This window comes from Enhydra lutris, unplaced genomic scaffold, assembly GCF_002288905.1.
Source record: "Enhydra lutris kenyoni isolate GAN:26980312 unplaced genomic scaffold, ASM228890v2 scaffoldscaffold10, whole genome shotgun sequence".
NCBI lineage: Eukaryota > Metazoa > Chordata > Mammalia > Carnivora > Mustelidae > Enhydra > Enhydra lutris.
In genome coordinates, this window is record NW_019154094.1 from 40,069,726 (window position 1) to 40,097,173 (window position 27,448).

At 46.4% G+C, this 27,448-nt stretch overlaps 1 protein-coding gene across 4 annotated transcripts in view; it reads right to left on the reverse strand.

The window, feature by feature from the left end:
- Window positions 1-27,448, reverse strand: part of LOC111144113 (SLIT-ROBO Rho GTPase activating protein 3) — a 287,770-nt gene that overhangs the window by 118,843 nt on the left and 141,479 nt on the right. For all 4 annotated transcript variants that reach the window (XM_022498256.1, XM_022498253.1, XM_022498255.1 and 1 more), the window contains exon 3: window positions 22,395-22,557. In XM_022498256.1, coding sequence (XP_022353964.1) covers window positions 22,395-22,557 — 163 coding nt within the window. The remainder of the gene's footprint in view (window positions 1-22,394; window positions 22,558-27,448) is intronic.

The following is a 27,448-nucleotide window of genomic DNA, read 5'->3' on the forward strand; positions in this document are numbered from 1 at the left end:
CCCACCTCTTCTTTATCCATTCGTCTGTTGATGGACATCTAGGTTCTTTCCATACTTTAGCTATTGTGGACATTGCTGCTATAAACATTCGGGTGCACGTGTCCCTTCGGATCCCTACATTTATATCTTTAGGGTAAATATCCAGTAGTGCGATTGCTGGGTCGTAGGGTAGCTCTATTTTCAACTTTTTGAGGAACCTCCATGCTGTTTTCCAGAGTGGCTGCACCAGCTTGCATTCCCACTATGGGTTGATCTTAAGCCGATATGACCAGAGTATGTGTCCCTCACTCAATACTCATTAGCCCCTCATAAGAGTGGGGTTCCATATAACACAGTTTGGGAAATAATGATCTAACATCTCAATTCATCATGAACAATAGAGGTTAACAGACAGGCTATGGAGCACAAGGCAGGAGATCAGGGTTGTTGCCTCCACTGCATCACTGACTGGCCATGTGGGCTTGGAGCCTTCCTTACCATCTACAAAATAAGAAGCTTAAACTAAAGCATCACCTCCCAAAACTTGGTCTGGGAGTCACTACTGAGCGTTACACTAAAAAATGGGGGGCAGAGGCTTCTGTAAGCAAATGCACTTGGGAAAAGCTAGTTGATCCAGGGGAGACAGGTTTTCTTACAAAAGGACTTTTGAGAGGCTTTCATACCCTCACGTATGTGGGCTTTCTAAGGAGTGCTGTAGTATGTGGTTTAGATGATCTTGATTCTTGTTCCATGAGGTGACTTACACATTTGTTATATTGAGAGAAGCAATTCAGAAAACAATGAACAAATTATCTCCAGGTCCCACCCAGCCTGAAAAGTCTAGGATTCTCTGTTACTTAAGGTTTATTGTTATTATTACTATTATTATTGTTTTGGTTAATACTCTCCCTGTTTGCCTGGACTATCACGTGAAGTTTCCATGTTGAAAGTGGGAGTCCTGAAAATAACGTGTCTTGGCAAGAATGTGAAGGAAATAGAACCCTTTTTGCACTGTTAGTGGGAATGCAAACTGGTGCAGTCACTGTGGAAATCAGTATGGAAGTTCCTTAAAAAATTAAAAATAGAATTACCACACGATTCATTAATTCCACTAGTGGGTATTTACCCAAAGAAAAACCACTAATTCTAAAAGATATATACACCCCTATGTTTATTGCAGCATTATTTACAATAGCCAAGATATGGAAGCAGTCCAAGTGCCCACTCATGAATGGATAAAGATGTGGCATATATGTACAATGGAATATTATTCAGCCATCAAAAAGAATGAAATCTTACCATTTGCAACAGTATGGATGGGCCTACAGGGTAGAGTGCTAAATGAAATAAGTCAGTCAGAGAAAGAAAAATACCATATGATTTCACTCATATGTGAAATTTAAGAAACAAAACAAACAAAAGAAGAGACAACCCCCATAAAACAGACTTTTAAATACAGAGAACAAGCCAGAGGGGAGGGGGGTGGGGGAATGAATGGGTGAAATAGGTGAAGGGACTAACAGCACCTTATCGTGATGAACACTAGTGTATAGAATTATGGAATCATTAGTCTGTACACCTGAAACTACCACAACACTGTACATTAATTATACTTGAATTTAAATTTAAAAGAAAGAAAGAAAGAAAGAGAGAGAGAGAAGAATGAAGGAAGGAAGGGAGGGAGGGAGGGAGGAAGAAAACGGGAGCCCTGATCTCTGCTCCCTGAGAGCCGAGTCATCGAGTCATTGTGTTCCCCTTTCAGCTCCCACAGCTCAAGCATGACCAGCGAATGATGGGCAGAGATCAGCCTTCCTCCCTCCCCCCACAGAGGTCAGGAGCCCCCGGACTCAGCAGGAGTAGAGGAAGGCTCAAGACCAGATATGATGCCTTCCTAGGCTCCTTTTCCTACCTCACAGCCTTTCTCTCAGCTTCTGGTACTACAGTTGCCAGAAATCACCCATCTGAAGGTCTCTTAAAAGACTGACAAAGCTCTGGGCAGTCCAGAGGTGTGCTTAGACCTCCCTGCAGCTCTAGTGGCTAAAAATGGGGGACTGAACCCCAAACCACGGCACAGCCTGAGCAGAACCTCCTGTGCAAAGCTCCTGGGGGAACCTTTGGATCCCCCAGATGCATCCCGTGCATCTGCAGTGGTGGTCAACGAACCCAACCAGCTATGCCCACCTCCTTCTATTCCTGATTCTCACAAGGAAGTTGACAGCCTGTGCCTCAGTTTCCCCTGTGGCCCCTCTCCCTGATTTTTGCCTCTCTGACTGGACTCTGGACTCTCTGACACCCTCCAGTAGCCTCCTCTCAGTCCTCAGTCTCATTAACCTCTCTGACACCCAAGACCCAGGTTCTTATGTATTTATTTTTATGATCTAACTTTTCAATAGGTAACAAATGCACAGGGTTAAAGAAACGCTAAGAGCCAGCAAGGCAAAAAGGAAAAAGCAAGTCTCCCAAGCTCCCACAACCTCACCCAGAGGCAACTGTTATTAGAAGTTTCTTTTGATACCATCCAGAAACAGTCTATGAATATACAGACACATGTGTGGATAGTGCGTATTCTTTTTTCTTCACACAACTAGAAGTATTCTATACCCATCTTTTCATCTTGCTTTTTTCCACCTAACCGTATGTTTGAGATTTTTCCTTTGCAGTCACAGAGGTCCTGCATCCGCCTTTTTTTAACAGCTGCTTGAGGTTCCATATACCAGATGAGTCATAATTAATTAAACAGCTTCATAACAATGGGCATTTAGATTGTCTCCAGTCTCTTAACATTTCAGGCAATGATGGGGTGAACATCCTTGTACCTTGTCACTGTGCACATGAGCAAAGACCCCTGTCAGAAGAATACCTAGAAGCAGCTCTGCCAGGAGAGCCCTGCTTCTCAAACTCCCACCAGTCTTGCCTTCCCAGGCCCTGCCCCAGCCAGCTCCCCACACAGTCCTGACTCCAGCTTCCACTTCTCAGGGACCTGCAGCTGTGTGTGTCATCATTTTGGTAGTCCTCTCCCCGGCTCTGTCCTGCAGTACTTGGAGCCCCAGCTCCAAGACTTAGAACTTTGGGGCGCCTGGGTGGCTCAGTGGGTTAAGCCGCTGCCTTTGGCTCAGGTCATGATCTCAGGGTCCTGGGATCGAGTCCCGCATCGGGCTCTCTGCTCAGTGGGGAGCCTGCTTCCTCCTCTCTCTCTCTCTCTCTGCCTGCCTCTCCATCTACTTGTGATCTCTCTCTGTCAAATAAATAAATAAAATCTTAAAAAAAAAAAAAAAAAGACTTAGAACTTTGTTGCAAAACCATACACTTCGAATGTTTCCTCATCACATCAAACTCAGATTATCCAAAATCAAACCTGAAATTTCCCCCATCCCCTTGAGTTTGGTCAAAAAGATAATACCATCCCAAGCATGGCAACGGGAAACCTTGGAGTTATTTCTGAAAAAAATTTTTCGTCCTTCCCCTTCAATTTGGTCTGTCACTGTGCCCTGCCCTCAAACTGCTCAATCTTGCTCTCCGTAGCAGGTAAGGCTGACTCCCTCCCCAACATCCAGCCCCAGCACCCTTTCTGCTTCCTAAAATGGCCCCGGATTTGGCTCTGTATTGATTCCTCCAGCTGAGTTCTCGGAGGAGCTGTAATGCTCTGGCCTATTAGTCCAGGGCTGAGCATGTGACTTAACTGGATGGAAGAGAAGGACTTAGATGGTTGAGGGAAGGTTTTAGCTTTTCTACTGAGGGCCCCAGTTGCTACCAACAGGCACCTTAGGACCAGAACAGGAAGTAACCTTGGGTAGCAGAGCAAAAGAAACCTGGCTTCTTCCTGAGCTGCTGAGAAACTGCTTTGAGTGAACCCAGAGCCTTCCTTTCAGCCAACTTCCATTTCTGTGGTTTTGCTGGTTAAGTCACTTGAAGCTACAGTTTTCTTTTACCTGCAGCCAAAGCATCCTAAGCATCTGGGACCACCAGTCCCAGAACAAGCACATCATCACTGCAGGACCCAGACTTCTAAAGATGTGCCTTAACGAAGTCCCTAACTCTGGTCCCCAGTTCTGCATGCCTGTGCCAGTATTCCCTCCAGAGCCTCCTTAGTTCTTACAAGATCAAGACCAATCTTTAGTTTGACTTTTGAGGTTCTAGGTGATTAGTACGGGCCTGGTTATACAGTGGAGAGGGCTGAATTTTGGAGCCAGAGACCAGGACAGGAGGTGGGGCTTTAAGCCATTAAACCTCTGGACAGCTCAGCTTCCCTGCATGTAAAATGAGCACCTGTTTCTGTCCTCCGTATTAAGGGACGTGTAATGCTCTTGCTTGTTTAACGTGTTAATTCATTGATCATTTGTTTCCCCCACTTGAATGAAGGTCCCATGAGCACAAAGAGATTTTTCTCTCTGAGGGCAGGTGCTCAGATATCTCAGCTGCTGGGAGGGCTACCAGCAGACTGCCCCCAGCCAAGAGCACCCTTCAGGGATGGCCTCAGTACACAAGGTAACATCCCTTCCAAGCACTAACAGGTTCTGTCTGATGAAAAATGGGTGGGGGGTCATAAAAGTCTGCCTCTCCCCTCTCAACTGGGACAGCTCTAAAGGGCTTCTCCATCTTTAGAACTACTCACAAAGCTGTCTAAGATTTCTAGCAAGGCTGCCTGCAGCATGGCTTGACTTCATCTGCTCCCTCCCCTGCCCTCCCAAAGTGCGGACCCCAAGCATGTTCCCTCGCCATTCTACTAGATGCCAACTTCAGCCGTCTCAGATCTGCTTCCTGGGTTTCCCACTCCCATGTCCCTGCAACACCACAGAGCCTGTGTCATGGTGGGTGCTCATTAACTATATTGAATGAGTCTGTGAATGAATGAAGTGAAAGCTCCTCTAGCCTTAGTTTTTTTATCTGTAAAAGTAGGATGCTGTGCCGAGTGTCACAGAGTCCTTGTAAAGATACAGAGAGATGACATTTATGGGAGCACCCAGCACTGGGCCAGGCCCAGATGAAGAGCTAGCAGCATAGGCTGAGTGGACCCACCAGATGCCGGAGACAATGCTAGCAGATTGCCCAGAAAAGGAACATATAGTTGAATTTTTAATTAGCTTTTCCTTTGAGAATCTCCCAGTTGGTAGGTCAAAGGTCAAGAACATAAATAAGGCAGGAGGCAGACAGAGAGCTATAGAGGGTGAAAGATAAAGAGGATAAAGAGGGTGGCGGGGGAGTACCACCAGAGCCATCTCACTGTGCATGAATAGCCAGAGATGGCATTCCAGGTGGGGGGCACAGCCTAAGCAAGGGCAGGGCAGGAAAATGGGTGTAGGGCAAAGTTTGGTTTGCAAAGAGAGGCACACACCAACAGAACAGCAGAAAGTAAGCTTGAAATGGAGGCTGGGTCAGATCACCAAGGCTAACGGAGGGCAGGCTTCATTCGGAGTAGAACTGGAGCCACAGAATGTTTCTGAGTGGGAAAGAGTGGTGCCCAGAACAGTGCTTCAACCCCTATATGGAGGGTGGACTGCAGGGAGAGGGCTCATGGTCTGGTTCGTGGGTTTTCTCCACAGCACGGTAAGCCTCCACATGGAACCCCCCCACCCCGAGTCTCTGTTCATCTGCCCCATAGCACCCACACAGAGCAGGCCCTCAGCAAATCGTTACTGAACTGCACAGTTATTTTGTTATAGTTGGGAAGGGAAATATTCTCAACTACACTTCCAGAAACTACTGAATGAGGAGCCCAAACTAAACATTCCACCAGGAACAGGAGGCCAAAACCCTGATAACATTGAGCAGACCATCACACCCAGCCCTTGGGGACCCAAGTGGCAATGTATTAGCACTCATTATTTGAATTTTTAGCATGATTTTCATGCCTGTAGAGGTTGGGGGTGGCAGGCTGCTTTTCTACCAGAAGTGTGCACACTGGAGAAAACAATTCTACCTGACTAACAAGGGCCCAGCCATGGCAGCCAGGGCTCCTCAGGGTTGAAGGGCAGAGCTCTGTCTCTGTAAAAATCAGGTGGCAGATGTCTCTGGCCCTGCCTCTTTCTTCTGCCCACAACTCATGCCAGTTCAACGTCATTTCTGGCCACCTAACTCTCTGAGGTGGAAGCAATGGTGTGTGTATTGAAGGGGGGTTAGCAACATCCCGGGCCTCTAACCACTAGATGCCAGTAGCATTCCCCACCCCCACCCAAACTGGGACAAGATGCAGCCAAATGTTCCCTGGGGTGCAAAACCGCCCTGGGTGAGAACCACAGCCTTAGACCAAGGACTCCAAGTGGCAGCTCTTCTCTGGCTACAGACATGTTTTATTTGGCCTTTTGGTGTTTTCAAAAATCCAACTTGTTTCTCAGCATCTAAAAAAGTCAGGAAATTCCATTTACAAGTCTTGATTTTCAGCCTCTCTTGAAAAAACTAGGAGACCTGGCAATATCGAGTCCCCACTTGGAGGATAGCTCCCTCTAGATGAGGCTTGTGCTCTCTGGTTGGCCACAGCACCCAGCATCTCCTTTCACCCATCCACGTCACCCATCTGGCCCAGGGAGGCATCTGAGTTTGTGACCCAGAAACCAGTGGGGTCTCCAGGGGGCAGCCCTCTGAATCCCTTGGCGCTTGTCAAAGACAGTGATCCCAGACCTGCTAAGATGGACCCTGGGACAGTGACTTTTTAACAAGTGCCCTGCTCCTACCCTGACAGTTGAGAGCCACTGAAGAGTCTGGCTTCTGAGACCCAAACCCCTGTCTCCCCCATGGACCCCGACACCATTGCCCACTGTAAATTCTCAGAGCCCCCCGTTCCCATCCTCCTGCTTGTACTACCTCCTCTTGTAATTCTGTGGCCAGCTCCTCACCTGGCTTCAATTCCATCTACGCAAGCACTTATTGAATACTTACTGGATACCAGCCCCAACTAGGTACTAAAGACCCAAAGCTGAACGAGACACCATCTGTGCTTTATCCACTACAGCTAGCACTTGTGATGTACTTTCCGTTTGCTGAATACTGTCCAAAGTCACTTCCATACATTACCTAATGAAACCTTAAAGGTAGGTACTATTAGGATGCCCACTTGAGAGACAAGGGCTGGAGAATCTTCTGATTCCACCCCTTCTGGGTGAAGCTACTTGCCCCAGGTTGCACAGCTAGGGAGTGGCAGAGCCGGGATTCAGCTTTTGACTAGTCTGACTCCAAAGATGGCATTTGTCATGTCGTCTTTGGTCTGCTTCTGTAGGGCTTGGCATGAGACGTAGGCGCACAGATGAAAGAAGCCATTGCAAGGCTGTAAGGGCAATGAGTCCTGGCCAAAAAGAAGGTATGAAAGAGGGTGTGGCTTCTGCCAGGACACCACCTGCCCATCCAGTGTACTTTCCCACCATCGGTGCAGGAATCTACATCCATGGCCCTCGTTCCCACTTGCGGGCAGACCTGGTTCTCCTTAACCTGGTCCTTTTTGGCCCACCGGCCCTGCTAGAAAGACATCAGCCATGATGACCACCTCTCACTTCTCCCTTTCTCCTTCTCCTGATAACAGCTGATGAGATATGGCGAGACGGACCCCTGTTTGCATCATCATACAGGACGGTCCATCAGTCATGGGACCCAGCCTGACCAGAGTACCCCAGCACCTTGTGTCTAGTGACTGGCCCAGGCACAGAAATGTACTCCAGGCTGAGCCAGTGAGACTCCTCCCCAGGAGCTTTCTAACAGCCACACTCTCAGATCCTCCCTCCTCTGGGGCTGTTAAGCTAGGATGTCAGGAGTTTTGGGCTACCTGTAGCCGTCTTGCCCACCACAAGGTGAGTCGAGGCCCTAACAACAGGATCAGCGTCCTAGATCTCGCGAAGTCCAAACAAGACTTTACCTCTGGCCTTTCAGTTTAGAGGGTCCAATAGGTGATCATTTCTGCTGAAGTGAAAGAATACTGATATAATCTGAGCTTGTGTCAGTCTGAATATACATACCAAAATGCCCACGGAGCAAGAGAGCCTCCTGAAAACCCTCCAAGTACAAGCTTTCCTACAAAAGGACCAATTCCAACCAACTAGAGCATAAGCTTATTAAAGGCTGGGACTGCGGCTTCCTGTAGTTCTGATCACAAAGACCTGCATATAGAGGAGCTCTATAAATGCTTGCTTATGAGCTAACTAATACGCAGAAGCAATCAGAAACTAGAAAAGAGCAAAAGGGGCTTTTTAAAATCTCTCTCATTTTTTTTTTCCCCAAAAAAAACCCCACATGTTCATGTCAACATGGGATCAACTGTCAAAAAATTTTTTGACCCAACAGTTCCTGAGCAAAATCGATTTATTTACCCTGTAAAAACCTTGCCATGGGTGATTGATTTATTTTTTCAATGCAGGGCTAATCATACTTTTGGGGGAAACCCTCAAAAACTGTTACTATAGGTCCTGGGACTTCCTGAGCTGTATTTGAGAAGTTCTATTTTTATTTATTTTTTTAACATTTTATTTATTTTATTTGTCACAAGCAGGAGAAATGGCAGGCAGAGAGAGAAGCAGGCTCTCCACGGAGCAGGGAGCCTGACATGGGACTCCATCCCAGGACCCTGGGATCATGACCTGAGCCAAAGGCAGCTGCTTACCTGAGGAAGCCACTCAGGCACCCTCTATTTTTAAAAAGCAAACTAACAGGTGGGTCATTTCCAGTGCTAAAGTCTAGAAAAATAATACCATCCAAAAAAGTTGAGTTTTAATGACAAGACTCCCTCCGCTTCTCTAAAGGAAACCATTCTAAACAATCCTCAAGAAAATGTTAAAGCCAGGAGTGAGACGGAGGCTTCCTCAACTCTCAGTTATCCACGGGGCCTCTCTTCCACCTGGGCAGGGCTGCTCCAGCAAGGTTTATCTCTCTTTGCTCAACTAGATGTGCTCATGTTGGGGACCTTTGGGGACAGTTCGTGGCTTTCCTAGTTCTGGGGTTCCAAGGAAACAAATAAACAAAACTACATAAAAAATTTCTCTTCTCTCCTTTAGTTCTAAATCCCACTGTGTTTCCACCCTCTTGCTTGTTTTCTACGCAAATAACAAAACTTGAGACCCACAGATGTTCTCTATTTAAATATATGATATATGTACTACTGGCCATCTCCCAGAGCAATTGTGATCTTATTTCCCAAGCAAAGGCTGAAAAGGCACGTCTCAGAGGGATGGGGCTTCTCTAGTTTGTCCCGTAAGGTCAGTCTATCCCTGGAAACAACAGTTTGGACAGCTAGCTGGCTGTTTCTCCCAGCCGTGTCCTAGCTTGCCAATAACTGGGCTGCGGGCTTTCTGCCACATCCTGGCCCCTCGTCCCCAAACATCACCCGTAGCCTAGACTCTGCTCCAACTTCCATCTGAACCCTTGTTACTCTTCCCCTCTCCTCCATTGTCCTCCCTTCCCTGGCCCTGGACACCTCCTGCTTTTCCTCCCTTTCCCACACTAGTCTATGTCTCCCAGTGCTGCAGCTCCAAATGCTATCATCTGCACAAGAGTCTGGAATGCACTCGGGAGCCCTGAACTCTTCCCCCTGTTGCCGGGGCTGGGATGAGACTGCAGGAAGCAGGAAGCCCAGGGACCACTCATCAGAGGTGCTGGGCAGTGGTAAGTGCCCCCCACCCCGCAACGATGCATACACAGAAACCCGGCAATATCACCGTCCTCCCCCTATAATCACTCCCAGCATCTCTCTGGGATGTTGTTTGCAGAGGGCTTCCACTTTCAGAAATGCTTACAGTAACAGGTCTGAGGAAGTCCAAGCATACCTTGGAATGCTTATGAACAAGTGACCTCACAGACTAGGAGTTTCTGGATCTCTCCTGGTAATACTAAGTATTATTACTAATAATACTTATTATCATTGTTAACAATACTGCTTCGGACTATAATTACTACTAATACTTGTCAGTATAGATAATGACAATAATAATAGCTATTGTTCATTGATCTCGCAGGATGTGCCAGCCCCAATGACTCCTGCTTTACAGACAACACCTCACTTAAGCCTATTATCAGCCCTCTATGGGAGGCACCATCATTAAATCACTCACCACCCCCCTTTAAAGATGAGGACACAGGAGCTCAGGGAAGGTAGAGTCATTTGCCCAAGACCACAGAGCTGGTAGATGTGATTCCCTCAACCACTCCACGCTGCTGCCTCCACTGGAAAGGTTAGCACTCTCTGTGCCTTTAGAATTTTTTTCCCCAAACATTCCAAAATAATTATAAAATGTGGATACTCCTCTGCCTGTAGTATAAAAAGCATGCTGACATTTACAAGGCTCTGCTTTGGATCATTGTAAATATCAGATAACACACAGTGCCAAGTGCCATTTTACAGAATTTCTGTTATCTGTGACCAAGTCCCTGCCCTTCCCCTGGCCTCCAGGTCAAAGCAGGAGATGGGGTGGATTGCTGGCCTGAGTCTCTGAGGAAGCAGAACATATTCAGGAGTAATCTTTCTGGACTATGTCCCTGATGTAAGTCTGTCTTCTTTCCTTTCCTTCCTTCCTTCCTTCCTTCCTTCCTTCATTTATTGCCATGAATGTCTTACAGATAAGGAGAGAAAAATTGAGAGTGAGCGAAGGGGAGTCTGTGTCCTGGGGAGCATGACAAAGTTATCTTCCTGAAAAACCAATACCTATGAAAACCCCAAAGCACTGAGTTTTGAGCTGTTCCCCTCCACCATGATCTCCCAGATGAATACAAATGTGGTCAGGCTTATTTGTTGGATTCAAAACATGATTAATCGCTTATTACTGCTGCATCACTGACCCAAGACATGACTTTCACCTCCTTGTCATTTCATCATCTGATCTATTCCACTGGCACTGTCTGTGAACAAGATGTCATGAAAATTGCATTGGCACTTCAAAAAGGAATGCACCCGGGGTGCCTGGGTGGTTCAGTCAGTTAAGTGTCTGACTCTTGATTGTGGCTCAGATCGTTATCTTGGGGTCATGAGATCGAGCCCCGCACCAGGCTCCATAATCAAGGAGTCTGCTTGTCCCTCTCCCTCTGCTCCCGCCCCCACTTGCACTCTCTCTCTCTCAAATAAAGAAATAAAATCTTTGAAAAAGAAATATCTGTACCCATCTATCCAACACCTTTGTACCCATTCACCCATCCACCAGTCTACTCATCCACCCAGTGCCTCCTCTAAACGTCCTCCTGTCTACCCATGAGCTTCCCCATCCACCTCTCTACCTGCCCATCCATCCCTTCCTTCGTTTCTATTCTCGTATCGCCCTCCCTGATCCAGGTTCCTACTACCCTTCACCACCAATCTGCATTATCAGTGTGTATGTGTAATAACATGTAACTGCTCTCCCTGAGCCCAGCATCTCTCTTTCAAAGCCATCAGATATACCAAATTAATCATTCTTAAACTTGGCTCTGATTATGTCATCCCCTATGCAAGAACCTTCAGTGGTTCTCCAATGTCTAGAAAATAAAGCCCAACTTCTCATTCTAAGATCCAAGGGCTTCCTTTATCTGTTTCCAACTGCCCTTTCTTTTTGCCCCCCCTTAATTTCAGTTCTCCGATATTTCAAACATACTGAAGGGTAGAGAGAACAATAACAAATGGTCATGAACTTGCCATCCAAATTGGATTTTTCCATTTTGGCTTCAAAACTACTCTTAGAAAGCAAAACATCACAATATTCAGATACAACTGGAGTGTTCTTTGTTCCCTCTCTTCCTCCCTTATTCCTCAACTGCTACTCTTAAGCTAGTGTGTCTTCTTACACAGCCCACCTTTGCATAGCCTTAAGTCACACCATCTCACGATATAAACAATATGAACTATTACTTTCCATTTTAACTTGTTTAAAAACATCATCGCTCGGGACACCTGGGTGGCTCAACTGGTTAAGTGGCTGCCTTCAGCTCAGGTCATGACCCCGGGGTCCTGGGATCGAGTCCCGCATTGGGATCCTTGCTCGGCAGGGAGCCTGCTTCTCTCTTCCCCTCTGCCTGCCACTCTGCCTGCTTGTGCTCTCTCTCTGTCAAATAAATAAATAAAATCTTAAAAAAAAAAAAAGAAAGCAAACATTTAAAAAAAAAATTATAGCTCATCTTGCTTTTTTCACCCAACATTTCATTTTCCAGTTTTGTCCACACTGATACATACAGATCTAATTCCTTCATCTTCCAGATTGTATGTTAGCCCACTGTAGGACTAACTATAGCTTATTTAGCCATCCCCTTCGTGATGGACATTTAGGTGATTTTTCTGTTTCTTTACTATAAACACTATTGTAGCAAACACCCTCATATAAAGGGTGTGTGTGTGTGTGTGTGTGTGTGTGTGTGTGTGTGTGTGTGATATGCTAGAATATTTTTATAGATCTTAAAAGTGGAATTGCTGGGTCATAGGGGGTACACCTCTTCACTCACTGTTGCTAGATGCTGCCCAGTTGTTTTCCAAAGGGGCTGGACCAATTTGCATGTTTATTAGGAGGTTATGAGAGCCCCTCTTACTCCCCTCTTGTCGGCACTTAGGACTGTCCAACCAATCTAATAGGAGTCAAACTGTGTTTCTTTTTGTTTTGTCTTTACTTATTTGTTGTTGTAGGAAGATTTTTTTATTTTTCTATAACGGGATTTATCAGTATTTTTCTTTACAGTTTGTGCTTTTTTATGTTTCCTTTAGGCAGAAGAAACATTCCTTTTTATGTTTCTTTTCCTACCACCAAGGTTTTAAATATAACCTCCTATATTTTCTTCTATAGTTTCGAAGTTCTGCTTTTCACCTCTAGTGCTTTAATCCATCTAGAATATATTTTTGTGAACTAAGGTAGAGGTTTTATTTTTCTATACAAAAAAATATATGTGTGTGTATGTGTAAAATCATTTCCTAAACATAACCCCCAAAATGACAACCAATGGAATCCACCCTCTTTCCAAAGAGTCTACACTCCCCCGTGACCAATCCATAATGCACCACTGTCACTTATTGTGCTCCCATTTGCAAAAGGTTCTGTTCTCCCATTAGTCAGCGGACCTAGTGCTCCTCTAGTACCTGCTATTTTCCTGACTATCACTGTAGAGGAAGTCTTGATATCTGATAAGGCAAATGCTTCAATAAAAATAAAAAATACAAAAATACAACCTACAGATCTTATTTTCTTAGCACACAGAGATAAAGTTAGAAAGTAAAAGCAAGTGCAAAGCTTTAAAAAAAAAACATTTGGAACTAAAACAAACATAGTTCTGAATAATGCATGGGTCAAAGAAGAAGTTGCCATGGAAATTATGAAATATTTATATCCACATGACAATGAAAGCATCACTCATCAAAACTTCCAGGATGTAGCTAATTTGTAGCAGTAATGGCATTAATTTTCAATCATTCTTGTTTTCCGATGTATGCACTTTTTAAATTACATTTTCTAAATGGACATAGCTGACATACAGGAACATTATTAATTTCTGTAGCAAGCCATTTTACTGAATTCTCTTCAGTGGGAAGTATGATATTTGCTGTTGGCTTTTGATAAATATCCTAACAGGCTAAGGATGTTCCTATTTATTTCTATTTGCTAAGAGTTTTTGTCCTAAATGATGAAGAGTTAGAAGCATGTCTTTTCAAAGTCAAAATACTGGGGCATCCAGTGGGCTCAGTTGTTAAGTGGCCCACTCTTGATCTAGACCGGGGTCATGATCTCAGGGTCCTGGGATTGAGCCCCACATCAGGCTCAGCACTCACTGGGGAGTCTGCTTTGGGATTCTCTCTCTCCTTTTGCCCCTCCCTGCACTTGCTCGTGGGCTTGCTCTCTTTCTCTCTCTGTCTCTCTTTCTCAAATAAATAAATCTTTTTAAAAAATTAAAAAGTAAAAATTAAAAATACCATTTCTCTCCCATTCCTAGATGGAGGTCATAGCCAATATAAGGCAAGAAAAAGAAATGAGATTATAAAAGACAGAAGGCCACCATCATTTAGAACTAATCAGTGAGTGGCTTCCCGAGCATATTTTCTTATTTCTGACCCTTTGTTTAACCCGTGTGCCCTGAATCAAATACTCCTTCACTCCATCTCCAAACTTAAGTCTCCCTATGTTCTCTCTCAAAATCCCAAGAACCTTCCTAATAATAGCTAGTATTTACTGATTGCTTACTGTGTACCAGCTAGTGGTTTTAGATCATCTTTTTTCAATCCTTACAACAACCCCATGAAGGAGGTTATTATTAGCTTCATCTTGAAAATGACAAAACTTAGAAGATCGAGAGTTTTAGGCTAAGCTCACAAGGCCAGAAAGTGGCAGAACCAGGATTGAGCCAGAGAATCTGTCTACAGCCCTAAGCACTGCACCGAACAGCAACACCAACCTACCTGTTCATGCTGCAGCACCCAGACACTTCTGTCCACCAGCCTTTGCTGTGGTCTGGATTCCTGTGTCTGACTTTTCTCAAATCCCTGCGTATCTGTGTGGACACAGTGATGCGCCACCCAGGTCCCTTTCAGGTGCACAGTATTTGGCTCCCTAGCTGTGAGGAGTGCTACTGGCAGACACCCCAGCTGTTGGCCCTCTTTGGAACTGCCTTAACTAAAGAGGTATCCGCTCAAGACCATGCCCCCTTCTGGGAGCAATAAGAAGGTATAAAGGCCCAGTCTCCTTGCCCCTACTCAGGAGAACTCAGAAGGGCCACCCAACTTTGGAGCTCCCCCGCAGAAGTCAACCGAGGCTTTAGTTGTGACTGCACCAAAGCACAACTTCTCCATTCACTGCCTCCTGCTTTCCTTCTTTTCCTTCTGCAGCTGGGTACCCCTAAGAGCACTCACTAATATACTTCTGCATTATAATGCTGGCTTCCTGGGGAAACCCACACTGGAACAAATCCTAATCCTTCAAGACTCACTTCAAATTCTGCATCCCCAACATTCAACCTTCTCTGAGCCCCAACCCCCAGCCCAGATTAGAAGTTCTCCCTCTGAACCCAAGTCCCTCTCTGCTGTATTCGAATCACAGTTACACACCTGTGTCTTTGCTTCTGTTCTACAGTGTGATCTCCCCAAGAGGGCAATGTGTCTGACTCATCTCTGTCTTCTTTAGCAACTGTCTACCACCAAGCATGGGCTCCAGTCAGCCACATCTGAACTCAAATTCCAGCTCACCTTTATGAGTATCCATTCCCTCATCTGTAAAATGGGATGGTGATGGCATCTTGCACTTAGGCTTTCAGAATTGAATATCTATGGAGTGCTTAGCCCAGAGCCCAGCACACAGTAAGCACTCACTGTTTGCTTTCTATAATTACTGTTTACTTACCATCATGATAGCACTGATATATGTTTATCGAATGAGTCGAGAATGCCTGATGGGGACCAGCTCAGCAGGCTCTACTAGCAGAGTGAGTGTTCATGATTTTGTCTCCCTGGTAGCCAGTGGGGATTAGCTGAAGGTTTCTCATTCCCTTGGCAGTTTGCCCACTTTGCTCTCTCTCTCTATCTCTCTATGCAGGCCTCCTAGCTGGACCTGCCAGCATGCAAACCCTCGCTCTCTCCTGCAACCAAGAAATAAAAAATAAACTTGGCTTTGAATCCAAGGCCATGGGTGCTTTTGATCTTGGTTACAAAGCAAGGCAATTATTGGACACAAAAGCCCTGATTTATTTATGAAATGCGACGGACATCTTCGAGGCGGGAACGAAAACCTCACTGAAGACCAAGACCTATTGCCACACAGTGAATGGCTGCTTTCAAACACCAACCCCCCAGATGCCTTGTCGTCTCTGCTAAGAGTCTTTCCTCATTAGTGCTTCCTCCAGAACACCGCAGTTCCCAACAATCAAATTCACTTCATGGCCAGGGAAGTAATTAAATTCTGCAGGCATCAGAGCATAGAATAATGGATGGCTATTGTTAAGGAGGCTGAGACTGAAAATGGAATGAATGGGCTTCCATGCCCCGTCTCAGACACCATAGGGGCAGGAAGGGAAAGCAGGCAGGATGCAGATGGACCCTCCCCACTGGGGCTCTGCAGGGGTTGGTGGATTCAGTACAGGAGCTGGCGTGGAAAACCTGTGTTCGGGGCCAGACTCTGTGCTTACCAGAGGTAGGCCTCAGTTTCCTCACCTGTAAAACATTCTCCATGTGTGGTCCCCAGACAGCAAGCAGCAGCAGCAGCATCACCGGGGAGCTTCTGAGAAAGGCAGATTCTGGGGCCATTCTCCACTCTCCCAAATCAGACCCTGTGGCAATGGGGCCTAGCAAACCTGTTTAACCAGACCACCAGGTGGTGTTCCTGATGCTCGAATTTGTGGATCATGCTTAAAAATGAGGCCACAAATTCAAATGCAGAAAGGCCAGGGAGGCAAAATAAAGGAGCCAAACAGGTGTGCTACACCAGACAACAACAGGGACCCTGGGATGGTGGGGACAGTGTGCCCTGCCTAAAGGGGCTACCAGCTACTCAGTTCCAGCCAACTACTACCAAATATGGACAACCCATGTGGATCTGATATTGGCAAAGTTTCTTTTTTATTTTTATTCTTTTAATTTATTTGTTATTCTAGAGAGAGCATGCACAGGGGGTAAAGGGCAGAGGAAGAATGAGGAAGAGAGAGAGAATCTTCAACAGACTCCCCGCTGAGCACAGAGCCCAACGTGGGGCTCAATCTCATGATCCTAAGATCATGGCCTGAGTCAAAATCAAGAGTCAAATGTTTAACCAGCTTAGCCGCCCAGATACGCCTCAGAGCTTCTAATTTTTGAAGAGAAACACAAGGTGCTAATTTTTATGTGAAATCTCCCAGTTTTTAAGTATTGGTTTAATTTTTCTTAACATAGTGAGGGCCACACAGATTGTCCTTAAGAACCAAAATCAGTGGACACCTGACATTTTGCAGCCTCCCTTCTGAGTTGCCTTGGACCTCCATCATGATACACTCTACCCCTTTGCCCTTGACTTTCTCTGAACTCTGAACTTTGAACCTCCTTTCCCCACTTGGCAGACTCCTATTCATCCTTCAATGCCCAACTCAAAGGTCATCCTCACTATGAACTCACCCTCAACCCTCTGACCCACTTTCCACCTCTCCACCAAGAAGGTTAAGAATACTCAAACATGGGGTTAAAGAATTGACACACAGGGCGCCTGGGTGGCTCAGTGGGTTAAGCCGCTGCCTTCGGCTCAGGTCATGATCTCAGGGTCCTGGGATTGAGTCCCGCATCGGGCTCTCTGCTCGGCAGGGAGCCTGCTTCCCTTCCTCTCTCTCTGCCTGCCTCTCTGCCTACTTGTGATCTCTGTCTGTCAAATAAATAAATAAAATCTTTAAAAAAAAAAAAAAAAGAATTGACACACAGCAGAAGATAACACAGAGGGAAACATGGAGAAGCTATAAAACAGGCTTTCCCCATAGAGGAGGAATTAGGACCTCTTAGAAGAGTTACCCTATTGCTGCTTGAAAAATCACTTAAATAAAAACACTGATCCCATTTGACCAGAATCAAATAAAATGAAGTTTTAAAAGACCAAATATAAAGAAACACAAGTGCAGAATTTCTAAGACAGATTAAAAAAACAGTTGGCATGAAAATACCTGGGGATTCACACAGGGAGCTCAGAGGGAGCCAACCATGTGATGAGACTAAGGTCAAAAAAGCAAATGCCTGCATAGATTTTATTATTAGAAATAATGTGTCAGAGAGCCCTGCTCTACTCTTAGCTGGTCAAACCTTCCTTGAGTATTCTGAATGGTTCTGAATGTTAACTTGTGCAGGCTAGGAAAGTGTAGGGTATGACCTAGGTTGAGGGGAAAACACAAAGCCAAATCACAGGGGAAAACTGAAGGGACCTGGAATATCTACCCAGAGGTGGGGAAGACCTGACTGGGGGGTGGTCATGATTTCTGTCCTCAAGCAATAGACAAGTTTCCATGTGGACTGATCTGAGTGGCCCTCAGGATGTAACCAGGACCATGAGTGTCAACACTCGAGATTTCCCTTCGATACTGGGGAGAATTTTCTATTGATCATGATTGATCCCAAATGGAACGAGCCATCGTGAGAGATAATGAAGGTCCTTTATGAGGGACATCTAGCAGAGGGAAAACTGCAGAGGATGATAAAGGGACTGGAACAGAGACCTAGTGGACATCTATTGTTTTATTTCTCCCTTCTTTTATTTTTTTAAGAGAGGGAGACAGAGTGAAAGCAAAAGCAAACAGGGGTGGGGTGGGTGGGGCAGAGGAAGAGAGAATCTTAAGCAGAGCCCAGTGCAGGGCTCGAGCTCATGACACTGAGATCATGACCTGAGCCGAAAATCAAGAATCAGATGCTTAATTGAGCCACGCAGGAATCCCTTTCCCTTCTTGTAAGAAGACTCCATGGGTTGGGTGGAGTTGAATGTACACCCAGCTTCGGGGTGGGGATGTTTCCAGGCCCCGTCAGTCAGAGCACAGCATCTTGCTGGCCACCGGGGCAGCTCCAGGAGAGCAAGCGTGACCCATGCTGGGCAGTCAGAGCCCAGAAGGTCCATTCTGGGAGACAAGCTCTCTCAATTTCTATAGGACTTGAAGCAGGTGGGAATGTGCGCCCGGAGCTGCAGAGACCATGCGGTTGTCTCTCTCCACATGGAGCGAGGACATGGTTGTCTCCATGACCACATGGAGAGAGACTACAAGAGAGCCCTTCACCCCACGCCAAAAAAATATTAGAAAAGAGAGAAAATCAGAGCACAGTTGCAAAGAAATGAAGTGCTTTTGTGCCCCTGAAGCCCCAACGCCTGAGGCCAGACTTGGCTCTGGAGGTTAAATGCCTTTCTTCCTTCAAGCCAGCTGAGCCAGGTTTCTGTTGTTGGCCACCATAAGAGCCCTGACCACTAGGATGGTCTCTAAGGTCTCAGCCAGTTCCTTTTGCTATGACAGATCTTTATCTGACACTTAAAGCAACGGCCTCCCGCAAGCATTTGTCCACCCACCCACAGGAATGCTGGGATGGCTTACAGAATTTGAAGTGCTGCCTCTAGTCATCAGATGAGACTGCACTGTGAAAGGGGGACTGGAGCATCGTGCGGAGGTAAGTTAAGAAGTCAAAGAGCATCCTGAGTCTGAGAGAAGCCGGCAGGCAGAGTCACTGCCCCAGTCCCAAGCCCAGGAAGGACACCAGGCCTTGAAGCTACTCCCACCTCCTGCAGAGCATGAGTTGGTGGGAACACCCACCTGAGTGCTAGGACCCAGCTCAGGAATGGGGAGGTGGTCCAATTCTTTAAGATCAAGATTGAGCCGCCACTGAATGAGTACCTGCTGGATGCCAGGCCTGTGCTGGACACTTGGCCTACCTCGGCTCTTCCAAGCAGCCCCCTGAAGTGGGCAGTGTCACCGCCTCCATCTCCCAGATGTAAACGTGGAGGCTCAGAGGGCTCAGAGACTTGCCCAGGTTCACGAGTCAGTGAGGGGCAGTTCTGGAACAAACTCCCAAAACCCAGCCATACTGCCTCCTGCTGGTGGTGACCACAGGCCAAAAGTGGACAAGTCTGGGTTCTCTTGCAGGTTTGTGAGCTAGACCTCCTCATCTATAGAATGGGGTGACTGACGATCCCCCCCCCACAGTCTGACCAGGGGCTGGCCCCCTCATTGTACCAAGGTCTGTGGGATCTATTAGTACAGAAGGAGGGCAGCTTCAGTGCCGAGATTATCTATCACTGATGTGACACAAAGGGACGGCACTATGTTAAGTCAGCCAGCCAGGCCCATCCCCAGCTCTCTCCCAGCCCACAGGGGCCAGGTCGCTTCCTTTGTTCCCCTCCCAGCTGTGGCCTGGTAACGAGGCAGCCAGAAGCTCAGCTGTCGACTTTTTTCATTATTTTCTACCCTGTTAACCTCCATCACCAATGATGCTGCTGTCAGCCTAAATGAGAACTGAAAAGATTTATTTCACTTGTCCCTGGGCTCAGTCAGGAAAAAGACCCTTCATTTCCTAACGGCCCTGATGACCCTTTCTCTGCGAGTCACTCCACCCAGGAAAAAGATGTGACAGCAGCCGCAGGCAGGAGCTCAGGACCAGAGTGAGTGACCAGAATCACCTCAGCCTGGCTTTGCAAACCACCATGGTTTTTTTTATTGCCCTGTATTTACCTTTCTAATTATGTTTGCTTACACAAATATTCAACTTGGACGACGTTTCATAAACACAGCCCCGGGAGGGGACCAGCGCAAACTGTGCAGTGGGAGGGAACGAGCCTGTGATTATAGTTCCACTGCAGAAGTCATCCTCCAAGTGGACAATCCAAATATAGACCACAGACAGATTATTACATTTCAAATCAACTCGTCCTCTTCCCCGTGCTTCTAGCAATCCCAGGTCAACCAATCCCTAAAATTGGCGTCTGGCAAGAACAGACGACCTCGATAATTTTAGTAGTAGCAGTCTTACGGACTGGTTGGTACAATGGTAGCCAGCTTGCCCGAACACTCATTCTCCATGCCTTACTTTTTGGGGTTAACACCTTCTTAATCCTCCCCACTGCCCTGTGGGTCTTTTTATCCCCAACTCACAAATGAAGAAACTGAGACACAGAGTTAAAGTAACAATGCCCAGACACCCAGCTAATAAACGATGGAACCAGGATCATGAATCCAGAAATTTAAGAACTCTCGACCCAGAGACCACACCCTGAGCCACTCCCTCAATAACACCTCCCCCTCCTTCACACCAGTGAGGTTTCCTTCAACCCTCACACTGTCCCTAGGAAGTAGCTGATCTTAGCTCCTTCTGACCGACACAGAAGAGGAGGCTCACAGAGGCTAGAGGACGAGCCTATTTTGCAGAGAAGGAAACTGAAGTCCACAGAGGTGGGTTTGGTTCTACAAACATTTCCACAGCGTCTACTGTTTGCCAGGCATTGTGCAAGGAGCTTGGGACACAGACATCTCAGGGCACATACAAGTGACTGCTCCCTGCGCCCTGGCCTTATGGGCATTTATATGAGTAAAACCTCCTGAAAGCAACCATGCACTTTGTTAAAAACTTTAAAAATGAGCAAACTTTTGACCCAAAAAGTCCTGTTGCAGAAACGAACCATAAGATAATGGCAGTGAATGTGACAAAAGCAAACATACAAAGCAGCTCACCACAGTGTTATTTAGAAGAGTAAAATAATGGAAATAAGCTGACTGATCAACAATAAAAGATTGATTAAACAAATTACAGTAAGCTGTATCAGGAAATACTACAGAATCATTAAAAAATGACATAGAAATAAATTTACTGGCATGCAAAAATTTTGTGATGCAGTGTTAAATAATTTATCATATGACATAAACAAAGAGTAAAATCAATATGCAGTCTCATCTCATTCGGGAAATGTATTCTGGAAAACAAATACATATGAGAACTTAACAGAAAATGTATTTGCCTATGTTTGTATAAAGAAATCCCTATGGCAAGCTGGTGCAACCACTCTGGAAAACAACATGGAGATTCCTCAAAATGTTGAAAATAGAACTACCCTATGACCCAGCAATTGCACTACTGGGTATTTACCCTGAAGATACAAACGTAGTGATCCGAAGGGGCATGTGCACCTGAATGTTTATAGCAGCAATGTCTACAATAGCCAAACTATGGAAAGAACCTGGATGTCCATCAACAGATGAATGGATAAAGAAGATGTGGTATATATACACAATGGAATACTATGCAGCCATCAAAAGAAATGAAATCTTGCCATTTGCGACGACGTGGATGGAACTACAGGGTATCATGCTTAGCAAAATAAGTCAATCAGAGAAAGACAACTATCATATGATCTCCCTGATATGAGGAAGTAGAGATGCAACATGGGGGGTTAAGGGGGTAGGAGAAGAATAAATGAAACAAGATGGGATTGGAAGGGAGACAAACCATAAGTGACTCTTAATCTCACAAAACAAACTGAGGGTTGCTGGGGGGAGGGGGGTTGGGAGAAGGGGGGCGGGGTTATGGACATTGGGGATGGTATATGCTATGGTGAGTGCTGTGAAGTGTGTAAACCTGACGATTCACAGACCTGTACCTCTGGGGATAATAATATATTATATGTTTATAAACATTTTTTTAAAAAATTAAAAAAAAAAAAGAAAAAGAAATCCCTATGGCACCAAAGTGATGATTGCAGTGATAACATTCCTGGTGATTTTAATTTTTGTGTGTGCTCATGTCCATCTTTCCAAATTTCCTACAATGAACATGTGGTACTTGCCAACCATGCAGAAATTTTTATTTTTGTGCGGGTGATGGCTGAAGCTGAGGCCACCAGCCATATCTAGGATTCAGACTCAGACTCAGATTCAGATTCAGACTAGTCTGGGATACCACATCTAGCCCTTGGCCCTTGAACCCTACAACACACATGCCCTCCTGGTCCTATGCTCCCAAACCATATCTGGCTGGCAATTTTGTCATGGTCAGCCTGGGGCAGAGATATCTGAGCAGGTGGAGTGGCCCGCTTGCCCACCTTTTTGAAGAGTCTGATGACATCCTCGCTGATCTGTGAGAGGCGGACGATGACGTTGTTCATGAAGATGTCGTTGAGGGTGGCATGATCTCGACTCTCCCTCCTGGTCTGATGCAGGACCAGATACCAACAGTTCACAGGCGAGAGGAGGTACTGGTCCTTCCTGTGGAAACCAAGGCAGCTCAGGTTGGCTTCACTGGAACTGTCACCCACACAGTGTTCTGCATTGTCATCCACCATAGCTCCTTTGACCCTCATGACCCTTTCGAGCTCAGTTTCATTAGAACACATTCACGGCTGGTAAAGCAATCCCCCTCAAAGGTCCCAGAGCAGTGCTGGGGCCAAATCCAGTACTTTGGGCTCTAAGGCCTATCCCATTCTCCTCTCCCACCGCATGTGGCATTTGCTATGTGCGTCACTCCCTTCTGGGAAGAAGCTGCCTTCCCTGAGGCTAAGAAATACTCAACCAATTGTGATTGAAATACTTGTATTAGTTCTAAAATTATGCAGTGGAAAAACAAAAAGTTTTTCCTTCCCTGCCTCCCTGAACCCTTCTGTCCTCTCCCAGGGCCAGCTTTTGTCTCATGGCCTCTTGGAAACACATGTCTTTGTCTCTCCATGGAACTGGGGGCTCGGAGGGTTTCAGGTTCTATATTTAGGAGGATGTTAACTCATCTTCCCAAATGGGATGCTCAGGTAAAGTACATATAAGACAAATAACCTTTCCCCTGTAACAATTGAGAGATTCTTAGCATCCAGTAAGATGGGTGTTGTGCTAAAACAGGGGTTCTCAGAGTGTGGTCCTCAGACCAGCTGCTACATCACCGGGAATCTTGTTAGAAATGCAGATTCTCAACCCCCACTCCAGACCTGCTAATCACAAACTCTAGAGGTGGCAGTCTGGGTTCTAACACACCCTCTTAGAGATTCTGATTCATGCTAAAGTCTGAGAACCAGAGATCTACCTACCATACTTTCCCAAGGCTTGAGAAAAGGGATGTTTTTGAAAAATTAGCTGGGGTGTTATCCCTCTCTTGTCTATGCTTTCCCAAAGCCCCTCTGCCATCCACAGTAGAGGGTATATACATCCTATTCTCCAGGAAGAAAGAGGGAATTGTAATTAGAAACCAAAATCAAACCCATACTCTCACATTCCCACACGTGGTGGTTCTTGCCCCCTAAACCTGATTCCTCCCTCACTCTGCTTCCCGGGGTGGGAAGGAGATGGTTGATAGGCAGGATGTGGAGGAGAGGGCCTCCTGAGGGTGGTGGTCTCCAAAGTACCCCCCACAACCTGCATTGCTCCCCTCATGCCCTCAAGGTGGGCCACCTCCAAGGGCTGATCATGGATATGCTCAGCCACCCACTAGCAGCATTTTTGAGGGAGGGAATTCTGCTGACTCTCACTATGTCCACATCTTCCTCCCACAGCTGAAGGGATGTGCTAGGGGTACAGCCCTGACAGCCTCTGGGCACCTGTAGCACCCCCATACCCCACATCCCACCCCAACTCCGGAGCTTGGGTAGGACAGGTGAGGAGGGGCCTCCTAACTTACAGAAATTTTCTTGCTGTCACCAAATGAACTAAAATTCTATGTAGGTAGCAGGAACTGGGGAGAAGGGAATTTGGTTTAGAGGATGGTTATGGTGGAAAATGCCTAAAGAAAAGGGAAGGGACAGGCTGTGCCATAGAAACAATGAACGAACCGCTCCTTGCTTATAGCCTAGAGAAAAAGCTAGAACACTAAAATATAACCACCCTGCCCAAATCCCCCAGCATTTCCTCTGAAAGCTCTCAGGGGGCTGTGGGTGACAGTGACACAGATGTGCCTCGGAGGGGCTCCTTCCCAAGTGGCTGAGGCAGAAGAAAGGATTACAGTGGGAGGTGATAAAGTGCTATAATAGACACATGCAGAACGTCAGTTCTGCTTGAGAAGTTGGAGAAGCACCGCTCTCCTCCTGTGCTCTCCACATCCCAGGCACACAGGCCCCTTTCCTTTGTGCCAGGTTCCCTCCCGCTGGGGCCCTCACACATGCTATTCCCTCCATCTGGAATTCATGAGCCCCAGCCCTTCTCCTGATTGCCTCCTTCTCTTCCTTTCAGTCTCACCTTCAAAGACACCTCCTCAGCATGCCTGTGACCACACGCTAAGGCGTGGGTCCTCAAACTGTGTACCCAGACCAGTAACATTGGCATCAGTTGAGAACCTGCTGGAAATGCGAGTTCTTAGGGCCACCGCAGGCCATTTAATAAGAAATCCTAGGGCTAGGCCCAGCATCCATGTTCTCTCTAACCAGCCCTCTGGGAGTTCTAACACATTCAGAGAACATTTTCCTTAAGGAGTTTCCATCCCCACCCTTCATCCTCCTGTAAGTTCTTTCACAGGAGGGACTGTTCTGTTCCGGGCACACATCCAGCACCCAGCAACGTGCCTGACTCATAGTGGATACTATGGAAGAGAGACCCATGAGAAAAGTACATATTTGTGCTGGGTCTTGAAGAACGGGTAGGAGTTTTCCAAACAGAGGGGCGGAGAGAGATAGAATTGTAGACAGAGGGCAGCAGGCATAAAAGACAGATGATAGCTCATTAGAGCTAGACCTTCAAATATGTTAGGGGAAGACTAGAAAGACATGAAGCTGGAGAGACAGATTAAGGGCTTGATTATAGGGAGCAATGAATGCCAGGCTAATGAGCTTGGAACTTAGTCTCTAAGCCACATGGTTCTGCACTAGATTGCATACTAGAATCACCTGAGGAGCTAAGAAAACATCAAGACCCAGGTCCAATCCAAGAACAATTAAATCAAAATCTCTAGGTGTAGAGCCTTAGTATTAGCATTTTTTAAAACATTTTCTATAAGATTCTAATGTGCAACCAGGGCTAAGAATGCCTGCTATAGGCAGTGAGGAGTCATGGAAGTTACTTAAGCAAAGGTATGATCTAATCAATGTGTGTTTAGATCACTGAGTGCAGACTGCAGGATGGATGGATGGATGGATGGATGGATGGATAAATAGATGAGTAAGTGAATGGGATGGGTGGATAGGTGGGTGAGTGGAGGGATTAGTGGGTAGATGGATGGGTAGATGGGTGAGTGGATGGATGGATGGATGGATGGATGGATAAATAGATGAGTAAGTGGAGGGATGGGTGGATAGGTGGGTGAGTGGAGGGATTAGTGGGTGGGTGGATGGATGGAGGGATGGATGAGTAGATGGATAGATGGGTGGTTAGGTGAACGAGTAGATGGGTGGATAGATGAGTGGACTGATAGATGGATGAGTGGATGGGAGGATGGATGGGTGTAGGCATAGGCATGGAGCTAGAGGGAGGACCAGAAAGGAATTGTTTAGTCCAGGAGAAGAGAGATGTTGAGATTCTGGGTGGGTGGCAATATGGCCAGAGAAGGCTGGACTTGCGAGATACCTCAAGAGAAGAGCAGATAATCTTGGAGACCTCCCGGAAATAGAAAGGAAGGAAGAGGAGGGAGGAACGGATAGTGATTCCAAGCTTTGGATCTCAAGCAACGGGGTGGAAGCTGATAACACAGACTGAGATAAGAACTGCAAGGGAGAAGAAGGTTTGGGCAGAAAACATTTTGCACATCCCATTTTTCACTGCTTCCTAGGTGCTGATAGAAATGGAAAGATTAAAGGAGAGATGAGATAATTGAGCTGTTACTTAAATTACTTCAGGGGCTTAGCTCAGTCTGGGATGCAAGAATTGAACAGCATTGGGGAATTAAATCGGGGAAGGATCACTGGGGAATTAAATGTACAAAATTTATGGAAGTCACAGCCAGAAGGTGAATTTCAGGCAGAGGAGAAAGAAGACGAGTGATCTTGAAAGGGTACAGAAGTGCTAGGATGGCTTGGGGACCATTAAATTAGGTCACCTGGTCAGAGAGAGTCAATAAGAGAAAGACAGAAATGGGGGACAAAGCTACCAGAAAGCAACCAAGGACTCATCAAGCTGGAGTGAGCAGCTGCTGGAAAGATGAGGGCCTCAGTCCTCTCAGGCTTCACTCACTCACTGTGTGTGTGTGCACGTGTGTGCATGCAGCAGGGACCACAGCAGGCAAGACCCTGCTCCCACATGTCTTCCACTCACTGAAGTGAGGGGGACACACAGAAGATGATGATACAGCCTCCTGAACGGAGTGATGAGAAGCAGCTGTGGAGCAGAGCAGGGCCCCCTTGCCCACATTTGGTGGCAAGGTGGTGGATGGCTTCCCAGAGGAAGCACTTTCTAGACTGAGAAATAAAGGCTGCAAAGGAGTTTGAAAGGGCAGAGCTTTCTAGATGAAGAAATACGGTGAACAAAGGCCCAGAGGGATGCCAGAGAAAGTACGTGGGTGAACAGAACGTAGTCAAGGCGGGGGCTGGAGCATGGTATTCTGGGCTGGAGGTGGGAGTGACAAATAAGGTTGGAGAATTAGGAAGAAGCCACATAGCCAAGGGCCTTTAAAAGTCCCATTAGAGAGTTTGAGCTCTGTTCTTAAGTCAGTGGGGAACCATCAAAGAGTCTAGATCAGGGGAGTGACAGGGTAAAACTACATTTGCAGACTGCTCTGTGCAGAACAGGCTTAAAGGGGCCAAAAGGGAAGTTGAGGGATTTGAGAAATATCTATGTAGTGAACAGACTGGCCCTGGAGATTGAGAGGATGGGGTTTGGGATGGGTGTGATTCCATGATGAATCCCAAGTTTCCTGGGTTGGGCACCTGGAAGAACAGGGTGGCATCTGCGAAGCTGAGGGGAAGCAGGGCAGTGGTGAGGTAGGGAGGGAAGGAGAGGAGCTCTGTTTGAACGTGACAAGTCTAAAGGGCTTCAGGAACATCCAGATGGTGATATCTGGGCTAGAGAAACAAATGGGGAAACTAGCAGCAAGCACTCGGATGGTATTTGAAACCACGGAATGACATGGAACTCTTCACAAATGTGCAGGACCATGTGGCAGAAGAGGCAAATCCTTGGGAGTCCTGGCCAGGCTGCAGCTGGAGGGATGGGGCCGGGCTGGGCTCCTCCCCTCCCTTGTTGTCTAGGATGGGGA